Source organism: Perognathus longimembris, chromosome 2 (genome assembly GCF_023159225.1).
Source record: "Perognathus longimembris pacificus isolate PPM17 chromosome 2, ASM2315922v1, whole genome shotgun sequence".
Lineage (NCBI taxonomy): Eukaryota > Metazoa > Chordata > Mammalia > Rodentia > Heteromyidae > Perognathus > Perognathus longimembris.
The window spans coordinates 45,517,349-45,539,363 of record NC_063162.1 but is presented as its reverse complement, the minus strand read 5'-3'; the positions used below and the strand labels follow the sequence as shown (position 1 = coordinate 45,539,363).

Sequence of the window (22,015 nt, the reverse complement as noted above, 5' to 3'; positions counted from 1 at the left end):
TTAAGTATCCTGACCAGCAGGGGGCAGCACCGAAGAGCTTCCTACCAGGTCCCACTGCGGACTGGCAGCCCTGTCATTTAAAAAGCCCTCCAGGGAATTCTGATGCATGTTCAAAACTAGGAATCGTGGTTTTAAGCAATCTCAGAGGCCAAAGCCAGGGGCTGCCCTGGACTCTGGGCGGGAGGATACTAGAGTCACAATCACAGACATGCAGTTGCAGGGGATCAGACTTGAAATTAGGATCCATTTAGAATAAAGAATAACCACAGTCTGTAACTTGCTCCTCATTCAAGCTTACCATCCTCATCCATTACAGTCTTCAAGCCTGAGCTAGAGCCTTATCTGAGCTCCAGGAGTTGAAACAGGCTCTTGGAGCACCCCCAAGAGGGTCCATGCTTTGTGGCCTTTCTCCATATCCTCCTTTCCTTCACCCCAGTGTTCCTGCTGGACATTTTTGGCAGATATCCACTGGCTGTATCTAGGAGACCCAGATGGGGAAAGCTAACCACAGTGACTTGTAATGCACATTACAGAGCAACCCATCACCCCCCCTCCCCCAGGGACCAGCTGAAGTGTGAGGTCATTAAGAAACAATGCTGTTTGTGCCCTGTGTGTCCGGTTGCGTGGTGCTGTTGCTGCATGTCAAAGGGGCAGGGAGAAGAGGTCTCCTCGCCCTTGTAGGAATGTGGCCAGAAAGGCCAGCTGTCCTCCCCAGCCATCCTTTCACTATTTCTTCTGCAAGTGGGTGTCAGAGATTACAACTCCAGCACCCTCCCACCCAGAGGCCAGGACAGCCCCTGACATTGGCCTCCAGGGTTCAAGAGAAGTAAGCACAGAAAGCAGAGCCTTCCCCTGTTTCCTGGAGCCCCTTGGGTAAGGTAGAAAGAATCTAAGAGAGATTCACACATTCTTCACAAAACTTTTCTTCCAATGCCATGTTCTTTTAGATTCTGTGGTTGTGCCTGCCGTTAAGAGGGCAAGGCCTCAGCCAGGCACCAGTGGCACTTCGCTCAGTGAGCGTTCTGAGTTCAAGTCTTAGTACACACACAAAAAAAAGGGGGGGGGGAAATCTTTGTGAGACTCCATCTCAAGCAATGGCTGAGTGCAGTGTCCTGTGCCTATCACCCCTCAGAGACCCAGGAAAGCACAAGTAGGAGGATCGAAGTCCAGGCTGGCTTGAACATAAATCAAGCTGCTACCTTGAACATAACCAAGGCAAAAGGGGGCTGGAGATGTGGCACTGGCCTTGCAAGTGTGAAACCCTGAGTGCAATCTCCTATACAGCCCAAAATATCATTTCCTTTGTGAGGAGTTCCTACTGAAATACTGAGAGAGAATAAAAGTTAGTGCAAAGAAACAAGGAAAGAATGTATAAACGAATAAAAATATCCATAAATCAAGAGTATAATAACCTCTTTTGCATTGATTTTGAGACCAGGTCTTGATATTTTGCCCAGCCTGGCCTTGAATTCCTGGGCTCAAATGACCCTCCCACCTCATCCTTCTGAGTAGGGACCACAGACAGGCCTCACCACACCCAGAAAGAGTTCAATAGACTTGATGTGCATCTTCTTTTACTTAGGCTTTTTTTCTTTTGGCAGATGCGAGGGATGAAGCCCAGGGCTACAATATGCTCTACCACTGAGTTACATGAGCCTCTGACACAATATCATTCTCTGGTTGTTCCCAGTGCCTATGCTCAAAGGGTGAAGATGGCCACGGTCCCACTCAGAGCAGCAGCTGGAGTCACCCTGCCTCCAAACGGACTCCCAACTGCTCATTCACCATAGCTCCCCCAGTACTTGCACAATTAAACATGACAGAGGGACAGTCCTGTGATGACACAGCCCTGAGGTCTTGCCACAGTGGTGGTGAGGTTTCCCTTCCACCAAGCCAATCTCATTTCAGTAGGTTAGCTTGGAGCATGGTTCCCTCATTGGGCTCCAATTTCCCACATCTAGAAAATGAGGTAGCAGCATCTGGCCTCTGAAACCAAGGTCACAGCACGTGCATGTATACACACACACACACACACACACACACACACACACACACACACTCACACACTACTCTGAAAGAAGCAAGAGCACAAAGGGTCCCAGAGCTGTCTTCGTTATATTGTTACCTAGGCTTCTCCCTTAGTCCTGTCAAAAGGAAAGCCCTGAATGACTGTGAAGCCCCCCCAGCTGTTCCCACTCAAAGGGCAGTGGTCAGAAGTGGAACCTGGTTATTTCCAGGCTGCTCTGCTCTCTCAAACTGAGTCACACAGGTGCCTGGAGATGCTTGCCTTCTACGTGCTTAGAGCATTCTCAAATCGACCTAACCTCAAAGCCATCATTTAACCCAAAGGTGTCACCTACATGTTCTCTGAGGAGAAGAGACACCTTCCCCCTCCATGCAGCTGGGAAAGGACTTTGGGCATTTATTGAACACCTGCCATGCCCCTGGCACCCTGGAAAGCACTAGCCTCCAATACACATCCAGCTTGTTCTGTTACACTTTCAGAACTGCACTAAGATGGCATGAACATGACCCTGCTGGGACCCACAAGTAACAAAGATGGCATTGGGTGTGACGCCTAGCATTAGCCCTGCAAGAGCAAACCCCTCTAGGAACTGAGGATGCCAAGTTGAAGCTGGAAGTCTGTTGCTAAGCTGCTGGGTTTTCCTTCCCATCCCCACCCACATGTTAGGTAGTTCATTTTTGTTTTTGTTTTTTGCCAGTCCTGGGGCTTGAACTCCGGGCCTGGGCACTATCCATGCTCAGGGCTAGCACTCTACCACTTGAGACACAGTGCCACTTCTGGCCTTTTCTGTTTATGTGGTACTGAGGAATCGAACCGAGGGCTTTGTATATGCTGGCCAAGCACTCTACCACTAAAGCCACATTCCCATCTGTATAGTTCATTTTCAACATAATGTCAAGTGAGTGCCACTCCCACATTTGTTTACCCCTTGTCCCTCCATTTCTGTGCTCCCCTTACCCTCCCAAAGACAAAAATGAACAAGACAAAAAGAAAATGAAACAAAAACACCAAAAAAAAAAAAAAACACCAACTTTTGTTTCAATTTCCTGGAGTTCATTTCTTTTTTTTTTTTTTTCACAGTAAAAGAAAAGCAGCTTCATTAGGAAGATGAAAATGACAGAACCAAGTTGAAACAACTAGATTGTAGAAGGGTCTGAAATTCTCCTTTAATATTCCCTGGAGTTCATTTTGATAAATATTCTTTTATATGCCCAGAGGCACAGAGGCATTGCACCTTTAGGAACACATGTCTTGAGGGCGAGGGCATCCCCTGCCTGCCTCTTGTCTCATCAGGCTTTGGCACACAGTAGGCACTCAATAAATGTATGCTCTCCCTCGGCACCTCAGTTCTTCACACTGTGCAAGCAAGCTCTGCAGAGGACTGGGCAAGTCCCTTTGTAACAAAAGGTGTGAGACTAGTGATTGGATCAGGACAGAAAGCATGCGCACTTGCCCTAGTATGAGGACCTGCAGGCCAGGCTCTGGGTGGCGGTGCTTCTCCAACAGCAAGTCCACAAGGACCATCCTTCCATAGTTAGCCAACCTTTACTGAAGGGAAAAGTCCCCAAGGAGAGACCCTCCCTACCAGCAGAACAACAGTAACAGTAACACTTTGTGAAACTAAGGAGGGGTAGTGTACACTGCTATCTGTTGAGAGGCTAGGCTCACTCTGGGCTCATTCACACTTGTAATCCTAGCTACTCAGGAGACAGAAATCTAAGGATCGGTTGCATTCGAAGCCAGCCTGGGCAGGGAAGATCATGAGACTCTTATCTCCAATTAACTGCCAAAAAGCCTGAAATGGAGCTGTGGCTTAAGTGATAGAGCCCGAGGCCTTGAGTGAAAAAATCTAAGGGACAGAGCCCAAGATGAGTTCATGCCCCATCACATTAAAGAGAGGGTCGGGAGGGAGGGGTGGGGAGGAAGGGGGAGAGAGAGAGAGAGAGAGAGAGAGAGAGAGAGAGAGAGAGAGAGAGAGAGAATGGGCTCCACTGGGCATGGTGGCATACACATATAAGCCCAGCATGTGAGAAGCTCGGGCAGAAGGAAGGAGAGTTCCAAGCCAGCCTGAACTTCATAGTAACACCCTGTCTGAAAAAGTGTCTGGGTACAGGAGGGAAAAACTGGGAGAGAGTGATGATAGGAGTAACAAAAATAAATGTATTCATTACCTGATTTACATAACTGTACCCCCCCCCGTATATTGCCTTTATAATAACAATTAAAAAATAAAAATTTAATTTTAAAAAAAGCATCTGGGTTCCTTCTACATCCAAGAGATCTAAATAGGTAGACTGCAACGTCTCCCCTTTGGACCCCATGTCAGGCTAAAGCAGACGCTTACTTGCTGCCTCCTTTGTAAAGCCCTTGTAGGTAGATATTGTCCTCATTTTGCAGATGAGACACACTGAGATCCGGAAAAGTTACTGGTAAGTGGCAGCATTAGAACCTTGAGTCCAGTTCTTCAGATTCTAATCACACTTCACTCTCCTGTCAAGGCTGCAAACACTTAATCTGTCATTTCTCACCAAGCCATGCACTTCCTTATATTACATGGCCTGTCATTGTGTCTGGGCCTGGACTAGACCACAGTCAGGTCTCGGGTCGGAGACTGGAGGCCACTGACAAAGTCCTGTGCCCCAGTCAGGAATGGCCCCTGTGTAGGAGCAGGAAGGTGAGGAAGGCGCTCAGCCTCGGGAACTGAGTGGCATGGATACACGACCTTCCCCATGGCTGATGTGTGATGCCCTGCACTGCCGCCTTAGTCACCCGCCCCGCTGCATAGCACTGCTGTTTCTTTTTATAACTCCAAGCAGCTGGACCTAGCCAGGCCCTCCCGCTGCCCCCACGTTTTCAGCTCCCCTTGGCCTCAGGAATATGTTTTTGGCAAAGCTTCTAGCTCAATTAGCCAAGTCAGCACTGGGAAGCTGGGAGGTGGTGGGGTGGGAACGGGGTCAGAAATTCCTCCCCAGGCCACTGACTCAGGCACCAGATGGCCACTTAGGGCCAGTGGAGCTGAGCAAAGGCCTGGGGTGGAGCTGTGGGAACGGGAGGTCATCGTGAGAGCCTTAAACTACAGTGCGAAGACCCAAATCTGGATAGAGCTAAAAAAGACCTCTAGATTGCATGTTACCAGATGCTATGAATGCCCACAGCCCATTCCAGCTGGCCGAGAAGCTTCCCCCCACTTAGAAGTGAATGATGTTCACTGAATTTCCCAAATAGACCCTCACACCCTCCCATTCCCTCCCCTCCCCCAGTCCCACTGCCCAGAAAACAGCAAAGATGTAGAGATTACACACACAATGACCTCACCACACTGAGGCATGAACACCTAGTCAGAGAAGAAGGTAGAGTCAGACACTCAGTCACTGGTGGGTAACTTTGTGATGCAAGTGCACCCTAGTCAGGATGCAAAAGGGCAAAGGTAGCATACCCCCACCCCACATTGCCCCAGTTAGGCTTATAGAGCACTGGAAGAAATGTTGGGAGTGGAGCTTCTGGCAGTCAATGGCTTGAATGTCCTGCATTGGGTTTTGTCACCTGCTTCACCTGGGCTTAGCTTAGACCCACCTGGGGAGTTCAATGGTTCTCCACCAGCACTTAAGGTTAGCCATCACATATGGGGCAACGCTATCTAGAAAAACTGACAGGGAAGCCAGCACTGCTGGCTCATGCCTATAATCCTAGCTACTCAGCAGGCTGAGAGCTGAAGATTGCAGTTTGAAGCCAGCCCAGACAGGAAAATCTGTGAGATTCCAATTAACCGCCAGAAAACCGGAAGTGGCGCTGTGGCTGGAAGTGGTAGAGCACTAGCCTTGAGCAAAAAGAGCTCAGTGACCACACCTAGGCCCTGAGTTCAAGCCCCACAACTGACCAAGAAAAACTTTCAAGGAAACTGCTAAGGTCACCAAGTCACTCTGTCTCATTCTATTAGGCAGTCTAGAGTAAACTTGGTTGTTCGTGGTGATACTAAGCATGCCCAGTAGCATTCATGTCGCCATCTTGCCTTTTTTGTTTGTTTGTGCCAGTACTGGGGCTTGAATTCAGGGCCTCACACTCTTGCCTAACTTTTTCATTGAAGGCTGGCACTCTACCACTTAAGCCATACCTCTAGTTTTGTCCTTTCTGCTGGTTAATTGGAGAAAAGAGTCTCTCAGCCTTGTCTTCCAGGTCTGGCTTCAAACCATAATCCTCAGATCTCAGCCTCTTGAGTAGCTAGGATTACAGGTATGAGCTACTGGCACCTGTCATCTTGCCTTTTTTTTTTTTTTTTTGGCCAGTCCTGGGCCTTGGACTCAGGGCCTGAGCACTGTCCCTGGCTTCTTCCCGCTCAAGGCTAGCACTCTGCCACTTGAGCCACAGCACCGCTTCTGGCCGTTTTCTGTATATGTGGTGCTGGGGAATCGAACCTAGGGCCTCATGTATCCGAGGCAGGCACTCTTGCCACTAGGCTATATCCCCAGCCCCGTCATCTTGCCTTTTTGGTGCTGTGCTGAGGGTGCTCAGAAGTGTTCCCACCCTTCCTTTTATTTTCCCATATAAATATGTATAGGTTTCAAAAAAAAAAATCCCAAGCTTCTTTGATTCTGGAGAGCAGTGCTTAGCAGATAATCCCAGGACACTCCTCAGTTTCCCCCAAGTAATAAATCATCTCCGTTTTTTATATTACCCAGTTGTGCTCTGGGGCTTTGCACTTGCCAAGATCGGAAGCCCATGGCATTAGGTTGCATGAGGATCCCTTGGTCCTCCCCAGGAGAGTGAACACCAGCCTAAGTGCCGTTTGGATAGCTTGTGTCCATCTAGCTCTTGTCCCACAGACGCTGACAGGAAGGACAGTGAGGGACCCTCATTCCTCAGTCCTCACACACCACATGAGTGACAGATCCATATCTCCTCCACAAGCTTCACGGACTTGTTCCAGAGAGCTGTGCCTCCACCTTCTCTTTCCTCCTTGGCAAAACTCTACAGAGCCATGCAGGGTATGAGAGATTCCTCTTCTAACTCAGTTTCCTGGCAGAAAGCACCACAATCCTGGACCAAAGGACAAGGACTTTGCTGCTTCAGGAACAGCAGACAGTATGCGCCTCATGTTCCCCCTTGATCCCCACAATACCACAATACCATCTGTGATTTTTTCTGGGTGAAGAATATTCACACCCCCATTCACAGATGGGAACTGAAGTCAGAGGGCCAAGAAGAGGAAGAGCCAGAAGTAGAGCTGGGGCAGCAGAGTGGCCCAGCCACCGTGGGCCAGGCCAGGAAAGGCCACAGCTTCTGTGCTCTGTGCTGGAAGTTATGGGTCAAAGTCAGGCCAAAGGTTAGTTGAGCACTGAAGGAAGGATTGTTCCCAGTTTTCTGAAGACATTTCCCGTTGAGCACTGAAGGCATCTCTCCTGGGTGTTGATGGCCAGAAGATTCACTGACCTCCTCTGGCTCCAGAGAGGAGTGTAGTCCATCCAGAAAGCCCCTGAACATTCAGACATGAGCCATGTTCCCTCAGGAGATGGAGGTGTTGGGGAGGAGGCTGGTGTGGCTGGGCCAGGGGTGTTTAGAGGAGAAAATAATCCCAAATCTATAGAAATGTGTCTCTCACTCCTTTGTGCCCTTGTCTGTAGCTCCATGACTGCCTGCCTGTCCCTCCTGGGCAGCCTCATTCTGTTCCTGCCCTACTCACCAGCCCAGTAGCACATAACCAACAGCTCTGAGGCCCAGTGTGCCCAGTTCAGGCATGGCCAGCCTCTACTCTCATGCTCCTTCCGCATGGACACATACAGGAGTGTTTAGAGACAGTGGAAGGATATGGCTCATGAGGGCTCTTATACTCATTCCAAACCAAGTTCTCCACTCAGAACCTGGCAAGAATTTCTATGTTGTCTTCCCAAGTGGGGGCTGGGAACATGGCCTAGTGGCAAGAGTGCTTGCCTCACATACATGAAGCCCTGGGTTCGATTCCTCAGCACCACATATATACAAAAAAGCCAGAAGTGGAGCTGTGGCTTAAGTGGTAGAGGGCTAGCCTTGAGCAGATAAAACTTAGGGATAATGCCTTGAGTTCAACCCCCAGGAATAGCACAGAAGGAGAGAGAGAGAGAGAGAGAGAGAGAGAGAGAGAAAAGATTTTCTTTATTGAGTTCTGAGACTTTTTTTTTAGAAAATTCTTTGTCCAGTGATGTCAACTCCTAATTTTTTTTTAATCCTTCTTTAGTTTCCCAGATCCTGTCATTAAAAAAAAAACTTTTATTTCTGAAATATTAAATTAACATAACCTGACTTAGGGAACTGCAACCTCTTTGTACAACTACATCATCATCATCATCAATTGAATTTAAAAAGAAATATTAGATTAAATTCTTCATGTATAGGCATGTCTTTCTGGAGCTATTTATTCCCTCACAAGCTGTTCTTAGGCACGTGGGGCTCCTTATTTTGCCAGTGTTCTGAATGAGCCTGGGTTTCCTTTCTGCTGCCCCCTTCTGTTGCTCCCATGATAACTGAGATAGGCCTTCCTGCACCCTCCATGGGGAGAGGGGCAAGATCTCTTGGCTATGATGCTTGACTCCACAGCGCCCTCTTCTGTAGTGGTGGAAAAGTCTTTAAAGCCTGGTTTCCAGAGACCTACCAATTACCCTCCCCCACTTGTGTCCAGCCCTTGACTTGGCTCACCTCCCCACTCTCCTGTCCACTGTGAGCTCTGCCCCCAAGCCCTCTCTCCTCAGTGAAGAGTTTTTGATGGAAAGGAGGTCAACCTGAGGACCCAAGATTTGATGGGAAGATTTCTTAGTTTATGCAGAAGATTCACTTGCATTATTGAAAGCACAAGAACAAGTACCTAGCAGAAAGCAAATGTTCAATACTGGGTACTTACAATAACTATAACCCGGGGCTGGGGATATGGCCTAGTGGCAAGAGCGCTTGCCTCGTATACTTGAAGCCCTGGGTTCGATTCCCCAGTACCACATATACAGAAAATGGCCAGAAGTGGCGCTGTGACTCAAGTGGCAGAGTGCTAGCCTTGAGCAAAAAGAAGCCAGGGACAGTGCTCAGGCCCTGAGTCCAAGGCCCAGGACTGGCAATAAATAAATAAATAAATAAATAAATAATAACTATAACCCTACACATCACCTGTTTTCACCTGAATTTCTAGTCCTACTCACCAACTGCTCCGATATTGTTTTTGGTTGCTAGCTTGATTGGTTGCTTGGTTGGTTGGGGCTTTTTGTTTTCATTTTTGCTTTGCGATAGGATTTTGCTCCATGGCCCTGGCTGGGCCCCTGGGCTGGGCTTCTGTCTCAGCCTCCCTAGCACTGGGACCACAGGCTTCATACCACCACATAGGCTGGCAAATGCTGTGCCTTCATGTGCATGCCTCCTTCCCCCTCCAGTCCCTAGCCCTTGTTCACCTCCTTCTCTAACACCTCTTACTTCTAATTACCCAGGGGGGAAAAAAACTGGAAGTAGAGCTGTGGCTCAAGTGGTAGAGTGCCAGCTTTGAGTAAAGAAGCTAAGGGACAGCACCCAGGCCCTGAGTTCAAACCCCAGTATTGGCACATGCGCGCGCGCACACACACACACACACACACACAAGTACTGGTGTTGTTTCACAGATAAGACACAGGCTTAAAGGGCTCAGATACTTATCCAAGGTACCTTGGTTGTGGGAAGGGGTAGAACAGGGGTCTGGATGAGGAAGTCTCCATCAGTCATGGTACGAAAACCTCTTCATTGTCAGCTTCTTTCAGGGTGGGATGGAGCCCTATCCTCTGTCTTTAGATCCTTCTCTACAATCACCAGTGCCTGACATGCAGCAGGTGCTCATTAAAGACTCCATCAGTAAACAATGTAAGGGTGGACATGCACAGTGCTTTATGCTGCCCAAACGCCTGGACCCAACAAGTCTTTGGGGGAAATTTTTCTAACTGAAGGGTGGACGGAAAAGTCACAGCCACCCATCAGTTTTTCCAAGGAGTCATCAGTGACTCTTACTCCATTCTCATGCTTTTTTTTTTCCATTCAGGTTTGAGCTCAGGGACACATTAGTGTTCTTACAATCCCTTGGATACTATTTGCCATCAGAAAACGCTGAGCGATGACCAAATATGGCAGGACAGCTAGACCAATTCACAAAACCAATACCATTTTCTGTGCCTGTACAGGACTTGAACTCAGGGCCTTGAACTCTTGCCTGTTTGTTTTTGCTCACAGCTGGTGCTCTACCACTTGAGCCACACTTCCACTTCTGGCTTTTTGCTGGTGTCCAGGATTAGCTTCAAATTTCAATCCTCAGATCTCAGCAGCCTACGAAGAATAGCTGGGATTATAGGCGTGAGCCACCAGTGCCTAACTAGGTTTCTGTTTTCTTAACCAAATAGCTCAATGAGGTAAGCCTCAAAGCAAGGGGATCACACAAACCCTCATCTTACTGCTTCTGCTGGGCTGATCAAATGTGGAAATATTGTGCATATGTGCATGAAAGTGTGAGCACTGTGAATTCTTTCAGTCATCACTCACCACAGGCTTACATCCTGGTGCTCTAACAGGAAAATGCATCCCCTGTCATCTAACACTGTGAACCAACTGGTGGTTGCTATATTTACCCAAATGTTCTGAAATAAAACAGAATAGAACCAGATGCCATTGCCTCATTCCTGTAATCTAGCTATTCAGGAGGCTGACATCTGAGGAGTGTGTTTCAAAACCACCTAGGCAGAAAAGTCATTGAGACTCTTATAGCCAATTAACTGTCAAAAGGCTAAAAGTGGAGCTGTGGCTCAAGTGGTATAGTGCCAGCCTTGAGTAAAAAAGCTAAGGGACAGTGATAAGGCTCTGAGTTCAAGCTCTAATACTGGCACACAAAAAAGGAAAGAAAGGAAGAAAGGGAAGGAAGAGAAGGAGGGAAAGAGGGATGGAAAAGTAAAATAAATTAAATATGGCAAACAAGCTTCTTAGAGAACAAGGTAGAACATCACTTTCCAATGTGTCTTGGAAGTTAATGACTCGTGACTTCATTGCAAGAAATCAGAAAAAGGATAGTAGCTAGGAACTTGCCAGTGGCTCATACCTGTAATCCTAGCTACTCAGGAGGCTGAGGTCTGAGGATCACAATTCAAAGCCAGACAAGGCAGCAAAGTCCATGAGACTCTTATCTCCAATTAAGCACCAGAAAACCAGAGGTGGAGCTATGGCTCAAAGTGGTAGGGTACTAGCCTTGAGCAGAAGAGCTCAGGGACAGTGCCCAGGCCCAGAGTTCAAGCCTCATGATCAATTAAAAAGAGAGAGAGGGTCATAGCTAGAATTTGGAACCAACCCAGATGCCCCTCAGTAGATGAATGGATCAGGAAAATGTGGTACATATACACAATGGAATTTTATGCCTCTATCAGAAAAAATGACATTGCCCCATTTGTAAGGAAATGAAAGGACTTGGAAAAAATTATACTAAGTGAAGTGAGCCAGACCCAAAGAAACATGGACTCTATGGTCTCCCTCATAGGGAATAATTAGCACAGGTTTAGGCTAGTCACAGCAGAGGATCACAAGAGCCCAATAGCTATATCCTTATGGACACAAAAGATGATGCTAAGTGAAATGAACTCCATGTTATGGAAACGACTGTTATAGCACTGTTGTAATTACTTTCAACATGCAATGTGAAACTGTAGCTTCTATTATTGATGATCCTCTTGTATGCCCTTCCTGTGATTGTACCTTCACTATCTCTGTATCTTATCTGAGTACATTGGAAACCGTGTATATAGGTATTAGAACTAGGAAACTGTAAGGGAATACCAAAATTGAGAGACACAGGATAAAAAAGACAAATGATTACAAAAGCAATACTTGCAAAACTGTTTAGTGTAAATCTACTGAACAACTCATGGGGGGAAAGGGAAAGCGGGAGGGGGGAGGGGGGAAGGGGGAAACAGTACAAGAAATGTATCCAATGCCTAAAGTATGAAACTGTAACCACTCTGTATATCAGTTTGACAATAAAAGAGAGAGAGAGAGAATAGAAAAAGCCTGAAGAGGGCTGGGAATGTGGCTTAGTGGTAGAGTGCTTGCCTGGCTTGCATGAAGCCTTGAGTTCGATTCCTCAGTACCACATACAGAGAAAAAGCTGGAGGTGGCACTGTGGCTCAAGTGGTAGAGTGCTAGCCTTCAACAAAAAGAAGTTCAGGGACAGTGCTCAGGCCCTGAGTTCAAGCCCCAGGGCTGGAAAAAAAAAAAAGGGTAAGCCCGAAGAGTGGAGGGAGGAGAAAAAAGGACAAGAATGAAATAAAATGGGAAAGAATGCTACAACACAGAGCATGAGTAAAGCCAAGCACTACTACAATATACTCTAGAACAAGACTGTTCCAGAAACAGAAAGAAAAAGAAAAATCATTTTTAAAATCTGTGATCAAAAAGAGGCTGAACCACTAGTATGATTCAGAAGGAAGTTTTTTGGGTTTTTTGTTTTGTTTTGTTTTGTTTGCGAGTTCTGGGGCTTGGACTCAGGGCCTGAGCACTGTACCTGGCTTCTTTTTGCTCAAGGCTAGCACTCTGCCAACTAGAGACATAGAGCCACTTCTGGCTTTTTTTGTATATATGTGGTGCTGAGGAATCAAACCCAGGATAGGCAAGCACTCTTGCCACTAGGCCATATTCCCAGCCCCCCAGGAACTGTTTTTAAAAGAGGGTAAAGACATTATAAACAACTTCAAGCCCACAGTGTGAAATTTTAGATAGGCTAAACAAATCTCTTGCCAAAACTGGTGTGTGCATGCCTCTGTGTGTGTGTGTGTGTGTATGTGTATGTGTATGTGTGAAAGAGAAAGAGAGAGAATCTGAACAAAGCTGTAACTTCTGAAGACATGAACTCTCAATCATTTAAGAAACACACCTACAAACTCCATGGAATGGAAAAATTGGAGTTGTTCTTCAGTGCATTTTATGAAAACATGGGAGATATGGGCAGGGCTATGGTTGACATATCAGGAAGGAGGAGAAAGAAGATCTAAGTTTCACAAACATATAAAGAAAAAGAAATCAAGGAACTATTACTGAGTGACGAAAACAGCATCTGTGGCTGCATCATGGATATTGGAATATGTACCTTCATAACAATCTGAACTCTTGCTTGCTAAAAGACCCCTTCCTTCCAGTTCATGTCCGTGATTCATGTCGCAGGCACAGTTCTTTCAAATAAATGCAATCTGGATCAGTATCTCCTTTGTGTATTCTATGCATTTTCTTACTTTGTTCCTGCTCCTGTAACAGAATTCTCTAGACTAGTGTCTTAGTCCATTTTTATGTTGCTGTAACAAAATACCAAGACCAGGTAACTGACAAAGAACAGAGATTAATGTGGCTTGCTCATGGCAGAGCTGGGAAGACCTAATGGAGTTGGCATCTACTGGGTATCTAGTGAATGTTTGTTTTTGTTGTACCCTCACCTGGCAAAGGCATCACAAGGTGAGATAGAGCAAGCCAATCAGCTCTGGTGGCTGCTTTGTTTATAAGGCCATGAATGCAGTCACGGGGACTCCACCCTGATGACCTTATTTAAGTCTAGTTACCTCACAAACGCCATTAATATGTGATTTTTGAAGATTACATTTCCAACACATTATTTCTGAGAAGCAAAACATTCAAACCATAGCAACGGGTAGTTTGTAAGTAATAAAATAGACTTCTCACAGTTCTGAGGCTGGAAACCTAAGATCAAAGCCCCAATTCAGAGGGCTCCTCGGCTGGTCCTCCCTCAGCTGGAGGGCAGGAGGAATATGGACTCCCTGCAGTCCATTTATCATCCATGTAGGAGCAGCCCACCATTCCTTACTACAAAGTTAGGAAGTAAGTCTTTTTTCCCCATATTTGCGGGGGAGAGGAGGAGAGAGCATGGAGAGACAGAGAGAGAGTATGTGAGCCCTGGGGCTTGAACTCAAGGCCTAGGCACTATCCCTGAGCTTTTTTGCTCAAAGCTAATGCTCAGCCACTTGAGCCATAGCTCCACTTCTGACTCTTGCTGCTGTTGTTGTTGCTTATTAGAGAGTCTTAAGGACTTTCCTGATTGGACTGGCTTCCAACCTCAATTCTCTGATCTCAGACTCCTAAGTAGCTAGGATTACAGGCATGAGCCACCAGTGCCCAGCCATTCCTGTGTGTGTGTGTGTGTCTTTGTGTGTGTGTGTGTGTGTGCGCGTGCACGTGCACCCATGCCCACATGCACACGCACACCAGTCTTGGGGCTTGAACTTGGGACCTGGGTACTACTTCTGAGTTGCTTTGTTCAAAGCTAGGCATTCCGTCCCTTGAGCCGCAGCTCCACTTCCGGCTTCTGTTTTGATAGTTAATTGGGGATAAGAGTCTCTTGCTGAGATCTTCAGATCTTAGCCTCCAGAATAAATAGGATTATAAGTCACCAGTGCCCAGCTCCTGGACACATTTTTTTTATTAGCATCAGTTAGTTGTACAAAGGGGCTTCCTTTTGGCTTGTCCATGTATGCATGTCATGTACCTTGACCACACTCACCCCCTGTCACTCTGGGATTCAATCTTCACATGAATTTTGGAGAGACACGGTCAAGTCCCAGTTAGGATCTAGGGACTCTTTAGTTACCCAGGAAAATAGTCAGAAGTAGATGTATGGCTCAAGTGATAGAGTTCCAACCAAGTGAAAGCTCATCAGTCCCTGAATTCAAACTTCAGTACCGGCAACAACAACAACAACAAAAAAAAAAGGTTACAGGAAGGCCAGGATCATGTGTGGGAGACCAGCTACATGGGATAAGAAAATTCTGTCTGAAGCCCACCTAGGCAAAAAGCTTAAGACCCTACCTGAAAAATAACTAAAGCAAAAAGGTTGAGAGAGTAGCTCAAGTGGTAGATCACTTATCTGGCAAGGCCTTGAGTTCAAACCCCATTCCACAAAAAAAAAAAAAAAAAAAAGAGGGAAGAGATTTCTTCAAAGAAGATTTAATTTTTAAAAATCCTATAAGCATATGAAAAACCATGCATTTATTTCCCATTAAGAAAATCCAGATCAAAGCCATCATGAGCTACCACTCCATACCCACTATGATAGAACAAAAAAGGCAGTGGTACTAAGGGCAGATAATAAGGCAAGAAACTAAAACCCCCATGCACTGCTAGTAATGGTGTAAAAACCTGTTGACACTTTGGCGAGCAGTTCCTCAAAAAATAAAACCTCGGGTTACCAGCAGTTCCACTCTTAAGTAAAACAACGAAATCTTACATTCACATAAAACTTACACACAGCAGGGCCCCCATGACTCATGCCGGTCATTCTAGCTACTCAGGAGGCTAAAATTTGAAGATCAAAATTTAAAGCTAGCCCAGGCAGGAAAGCCTATGAGACTCTATCTCCAATTAACCAGGAAAAATCCAGAAGTGGAGTGCTAACCTTGAGTGAAAAAGTCATGTGAAAGCCCTAGGCCCTAATTAAGTCCCAGTACTGGTACACATACACACACACACACACACACACACACACACACACACACACAATTCTAGGTGTGGTCAGGCAATCAAACATGTACACTTGTGGCAAGTTGTGTCTCTGAGGAAACACTGGGCACACATCAAGCACCCATTACCATCAGTTGTACAAACTGAACATAGCCATAAACGTCAAGGGCTTTCCTTTGGTCCCATCTGCCAGATATCAGCTACTCACAAGCTGCTTACTGCAAGCTAGGACTCCACATGCTTCACACTGGCTTTCCTGGCAGGTACAAGACTAACTCCCTTCCCTCCTAGCCTCCACTTTCCAGGTAAGGCCATAGTCAGGGACTAAAAGGCCCAGGAAGCTGTGATTTAAGGGAGAGAGACATGGGAGAGATGAGGGAGCCAGGTTCCGAGAAGACCACCCAAGCTCTGGTTCCAAGCAGAGAGGAGACACAAAAGGAAAGGATGAGCCTTGAGAGCTAACCCCTGACATGCGGTGTCACATGTGGTCACTTGTTCCCATCATTGGAGGTATTGAGACATAGCCCCCCAACTTACCCACTTATCCCCACCCAGAACCAGTATGACTGGGTTTTTTGCCTCTAGAAGGTTCTCTGTGAGACACTCCACCCATGGAAACTATCCCCACAGGGCAGCTGTGTGGCAGAAGACCCTTGGACCCCACAGCTTGCTTCCTGAGGCCTGTCTCAGGGCCGGATGAGGAGGTGAGGAGGGTAGGTGCTGGTGGGTCCTGTGGCCACATATGGAGGCGGGGCAGGAAGCAAAGTGACATAAACGTGGCCTGGGTGGGGTGGGCCAGCCTGGTGACTGACACCACCATTTCAGGAGCCTGGGGTGGGGAGCAAGGCTGGGTTGTCAGCAGCTGATCCCATGGGACTCCAGGTAAGGAGGAAGCTGGTGTGGGCCAGGGAGGCTGGGGACCCCCGGGCTACAGGAAGTGGGGCTGCCGCTTTAAGGGAAGAGCCTGATGGAGTAAGAAGTGCCTGACACTAAGAAGCCTGGGCTCAGACAGCACTGCCTCACTGGGCATCCTTGTGTGTGAGTGGACACAGTCTCAAAGTGCTGACAGTTAAAGGGTCCTAAAAAGCTGGAAATAGGCTAAGTGTGGTAACAAACCCCTGTAATCCCAGCACCCAGAAGAATAGCAAGTTTGAGACCAGCTTGAGTTGGAGACAGACTCCCTGGAAAAATAGGAAGACGCCAGGAAGGCCTGAACTCACTGAGTCACAACTGTCCACAGTGTGAGCTTCGCAAGGGAGTTGATGGACAGGACCAGAAAGGTCTCCCGTCCCCTATTTCCCCCCAGCTCTGCACATTGCCTAGGTTCCACATCCAAGTTACTCCTTGGGTAGGTCATGGAGGCCCCAGCTAGAAAGTGCCCTCCATAACCCCTTGTCTCAGAGTCTACGGGCTCTGAGGAGCTTCATTTGGAGGCAGAGGGAGGAGATTTCAGATCAAAAGCAGGCCGGGGGGAGGCCCAAGCCACCACAAAGTGGGGAAGAACCTTCCTCCCAATTGACAATCACTGCCCAACAAATAGGTCTCTGCCACTGGCAGGAGTCACCAAGTCTGGCAGGCAATGCTGAAGAGGAGACCTGAGCCCCAGACAAAGCCTAAAGGTCCCTCCACACCAGAGCCCAGGGCAAGGACAAGGGCTCATCCCAGCAGTCATTCATTTCACAGTTCAGGCCCAGAGGAGACCCCGCCCCCCAAGGGTCATGGAAAGAGTCCCAGCAATGCATAATCTCATTTCCTTCCCCAGTCCATAACTCAGTGGGAGAAACAGATCTGAGCTAGAGACAGAAACAGAATAAGACGCAGTGGGAAGAGGGTGACCTGTTCTGGGATTCGAAATGACACTCCTCCAAAACCTAGGCATCCCCCTAAGCCCCAGACCTTCCCCTAAGCCTACGACAGTGACTCTGCCCCTTCTTCTGTAACCGGAGACCCTCTTCATCAGCAACAGTGTGTCCTAGGAAGAGAGCCGTCATTCTAAACACCCAGGAGGCCTTAAATAGTGAACTACCAGAAAAGGGCTTCTCTTGGCTCTATGACTGTGGACAAGACATTTGCTCTCTCTCTCTGGACCTATCTGTGCAATATAGAAGGTAGACCAAGCATATGAGGGACAAGCCAGCCCTGATGTTCATTGACTTAAGAGAACTTCAGTCCCTCTCCTTCTCCCCCACCCTTCAATGTTTTCTTTTCTTTCAGTAAAGTGTCTACTTGAACAGAAAAATATGGACATATTAAACCTTGAACTTAGAATTGTCTATTCCATAAGACACCCAGTGTCTTACTGTGTTTAGTTACATGTGAACATAACTTAGGTTGTGTTGAACAGTACCAACAGCAGTAGTGTTGTAGTGGGAACTTTCAAGGGCAAAACTGAACACACAGGATAGGGTTGTTCCAAATCTTTGAGAAGAAGAAGCTGGGTTATTCAGAATATGGCTTTTGTTATAAATTATATTCTAAACTATTTTCTTATTTTTTAAAAAAATGGCTTATGAGAGGGGAAGGGGGGAAATTAGGGAGGAGGTAATAAGTAGAACAAGAAATGTACTCGCTGCCTTTCATGTAACCCCTCTGTATCACACTTGGACAATAAAGGAAAAAAAAGAATGAACCTAAATAGTTAAAAAAAAAAAAAGACTTCTCGTAAAGACTATTCAGATGGTGTCAGTTTATGATTAGATGATTCCCACCTCCACCCCAAAGGTCTGGAACCTTGCTTGGCAAAGCAATACATAACTTACTGCACTGGAAATGAAGTGAGGAAATAAAGGAATGTAAAATGCTTGCTTCCCAATTCTCGGCTATAGTTTTCCACTCTACATAAACCGCACCCTGGGTTGTGGTACCAGAGTTGATTTTCCTTTGTCATGGATGTGTGAATCTATTTGGCTCATTTGAAACTTACATAAGCATCATAAATTTTTATCTTCAAACTGAAAAAAAATGGCTTATGAGATTTTAGACTAAAAAAGATTTTCCAAACTTGTACTACCAGGTAACCCATATATTCAGAACCCTTAGCCATATGGCAACTATCCAAGTCAGCCCTTCTCTTTGAGAAATCACCATGGTAGGTGGATAAGTCAGGCATCCTCCATCCCTTTGCCCACAGCTCCCCAGAGCGCCCCGTGCCTGCAGCTCCATGGCCTCACGCCTGCTCCTCCTGGCCTTTCTCCTGCTGCTGCCGTCACCCACCCTGGCTCCCTGCTACACAGCGGCTCGTTCAGAATGTAAGAAGCACCAGAAGTTCGTGCCCGGTGCGTGGCTGGCTGGGGAAGGTGTGGACGTGACCACCCTCCGCCGCTCACGCTCCTTCCCCGTGGACACACAGAGGTTCCTGCGGCCTGACGGCACCTGCACGCTCTGTAAAAATGCCCTGCAGAGGGGCACCCCGCAACGCCTGCCCCTGGCACTCACCCACTGGCGTGCCCACAACTCAGGCTGCCAGCGTCATGTGGCCAAGGCCAAAGCCAGCTCCACAGAGGGTGTGGCCAAGGAGGCATCGGCCAGCATCAGCAATAACTGGCAGGTGGGGCTGGACCTGAATCCCAAACCCAGCACAAACGTGCACATGTCCGTGGCTGGCTCCCATTCCCAAGCAGCTGACTTTGCAGCCCAGAAGGCCCTCCAGGACCAGTACAGCTTCAGCACTGACACCGTGGAGTGTCGCTTGTACAGGTAAGAGCAGCCTGCATCCAGGTGAGGGCAGCTTGTGGCTTTCTGTCTCCATGAGGGCCCAAATCAAATCAGAAAAGGTCCAACAACAGACCAGCAGAGGGGATGTGAGCCAGGTTGCCTGAGAGCCCCACTGGCCTGCCATTTACATACAGCTCCTCTTGGAGTCCTTCTTGGGTAGGGACAGAGACAAGAAAACTGGCTTGGTCCTTCCTCCTTGCTGCTGTGTGACCTCGGGCAGCTCGATTTTCCTCTCTGGGTCTCACTGATCTATTCATCCAGTACTCTTTTTTTTTTTTTTTTCATTTGGCTAGGACTGAGACTTGAGGTCAGGGGGCACTCTACCACTGGACCTTTACCTCCATTCCTGGCTTTAGGATGGTTAATTCGAGATAAGAAAGTTCTCAGGAACTTTCCTGCCCAGGCTGGCTTCAAATCATGATCCTCAGATCTCAGTCTTCTGAGTAGCTAGGATTACAGGTGTGAGCTGCAGGCACCCAGCTGAAGGAGCTCTAGAACTCTGGAATGGGGAAAATACTACTCAACCCTGGGTACATGTAATGTTCTTCTTTATCTGCAGTGTTCACTTGGTGCATATGCCCCCACTGCATCCCGACTTCAGGAAAGCCCTCAGGAACCTCCCTCCCTTCTTCAATGCCTCCACCAAACCTGATTACCATGCCCTCATCAATGCTTATGGCACCCACTTCATCCGGGCCATGGATCTGGGTGGCCGCATCAAGTCCCTTACGGCCCTGCGTACCTGCCAGCTGGCCCTGGATGGGCTCACAACTGATGAGGTAGGGGACTGCCTGGCCATTGAGGCCCAGGTCAGCATTGGGGGCCAAGGCAGTTCCTCGGCTGAATACAAGGCCTGTGAGGAGAAAAAGAAGCAACACAAAGTAGACACATCCTTCCACCAGCTCTACCATGAGCGCCATAGTGAAGTAGTTGGTGGCGAGCATACCTCCGTGCACGACCTGCTATTTGGGAACAAGGCTGAGCCTGAGCAGTTCTCAGCCTGGCTGGCCTCCCTGGCTGGCAGCCCTGACCTGGTAGATTTCAGCCTGGAGCCCCTGCATGTGCTGGTGGAGAGCCAGGACCCGAGGCGGGAGGCACTAAGGGAGGCCCTGACCCAGTACCTAACGAGCAGGGCTCGCTGGAGAGACTGTAACAGGCCTTGCCCACCAGGAAAGCAGAAGAGCCACCGGGACCCATGCCAATGTGTGTGCCATAGCTCTGTGTCCACCAATCATGACTGCTGCCCACGCCAGAGGGGCCTGGCCCGGCTACAGGTGACCATCCTCCAAGCTCATGGGCTATGGGGAGACATAACTACTTCCACCGATGCCTATGTAAAAGTCTTCTTTGGGGCCCAGGAGCTGAGGACCAACACGGTTTGGAACAGTAACAACCCCAAGTGGGAGACCCAGCTTGACTTTGGGGATGTGCTTCTTGCCACCGGGGGGCCCCTGAGGGTACAGGTCTGGGACGCAGACCATGGCTGGGATGATGACCTACTTGGCACCTGTGACCGGCCTCCGACAGCTGGCTTTCATCGGGAGAACTGCCACCTGAACCACGGTCACCTGAAATTCTTCTACCAGGCCACATGCTTGCCCCACCTGGCCGGGGGAACCTGCCTGGAGTACGCCCCCCAAGGACTTCCTGGGGAGCCTCCAGGAAACCGCAGTGGGGCCGTGTGGTGATCACAGTGAGTTCTGAGAGGACCAGAAGGCTTGGACTCATGTGTGCACTGCCAACTGGACTGTCTTCGTAGTCCCATTGGAAGAAACTGAGGCTCAGACATTGTTCATTGACATAGATGAGTCTGCAGGTCAGCCCCATATCTCTTAATGGCTTCAGATCTGCTGATCACCTCTGCTCAGACCACAGCCTAGAGGAGAGCTAGCTAGCTGACAGGAGGGAGGCCGTGCTCACCGGACTGTGTAGACAATGCTCATCTCTTTAGACCCTCCGCAGCCCCCAGTGGTGTGCCAAGTTCTTCAACATACTCTGATCTAACCCCTCTGTTCCAGCAGCTCTGTCTACCCTCTCTTGTTGCCTCTCAGACAAATTGTACACTGCTTGATAGAGGACCAATAAATACAAGTGATGCTGACCATATAGTGATGTGGACAGAGAAGAGGATGGCATTATCCCAGAGGGCTCCAGGGAGTTGGGGTCCTGCTATTCTACTTTCCAATTACTGGGGAAACGGTCCTGGAAGTGGCAGTTGATTCTCCTCCCCTAAAACTCCTGTTTCAGGGCTGGGAATATGGCCTAGTGGCAAGAGTGCTTGCCTTGTACACATGAAGCCCACGGTTCGATTCCTCAGCACCACATATATAGAAAAAGACAGAAGTGGCGCTGTGGCTCAGGTGGTAGAGTGCTAGCCTTGAGCAAAAATAAGCCAAGGACAGTGCTCAGGCCCTGAGTCCAAGCCCCAGGACTGGAAAATAAATAAATAAATAAAAATAAAAAATAAATAAAACTCCTGTTCCACCCAAAGGCACAGGCAGAACAAACCCCAGCAGCTCAAGAATGCCCTTAGGAAACAGAGGCTGAGGCTGAATGTCCAAAATAATATTGTTGAAAAGGATGCCAGGCTGGGTATGGTGGTGCATGTCTGTAATCCCAGCACTCTCAGGAAGTTGAGATAGGAGAGTCTCAAGTTTGAAGCCAGCTTGGGGTAGCTCAAAAAGCTGATAACAGGAGGAGCGGGAAGGTACCAGGGTGCATGCTTGTAATTCTAGCTACTTGAGAGGCAGAGGTAGGACTATCTGAGACTGGCCCAAGGTAAGATAGTGTGAAACACTATCTGAA

At 48.0% G+C, this 22,015-nt stretch overlaps 1 protein-coding gene across 1 annotated transcript; it reads left to right on the top strand.

The window, feature by feature from the left end:
- The first annotated feature begins 16,336 nt into the window (after positions 1 to 16,336).
- On the top strand, positions 16,337 to 21,421 carry Prf1 (perforin 1). The gene is made up of 3 exons (XM_048335701.1): positions 16,337 to 16,378; positions 18,627 to 19,192; positions 19,770 to 21,421. Exons 1-3 carry the CDS (start codon positions 16,367 to 16,369, stop codon positions 20,896 to 20,898), a joined length of 1,707 nt encoding a protein of 568 aa, XP_048191658.1. The 5' UTR covers positions 16,337 to 16,366; the 3' UTR covers positions 20,899 to 21,421.
- The last annotated feature ends 594 nt before the right edge of the window (positions 21,422 to 22,015 follow it).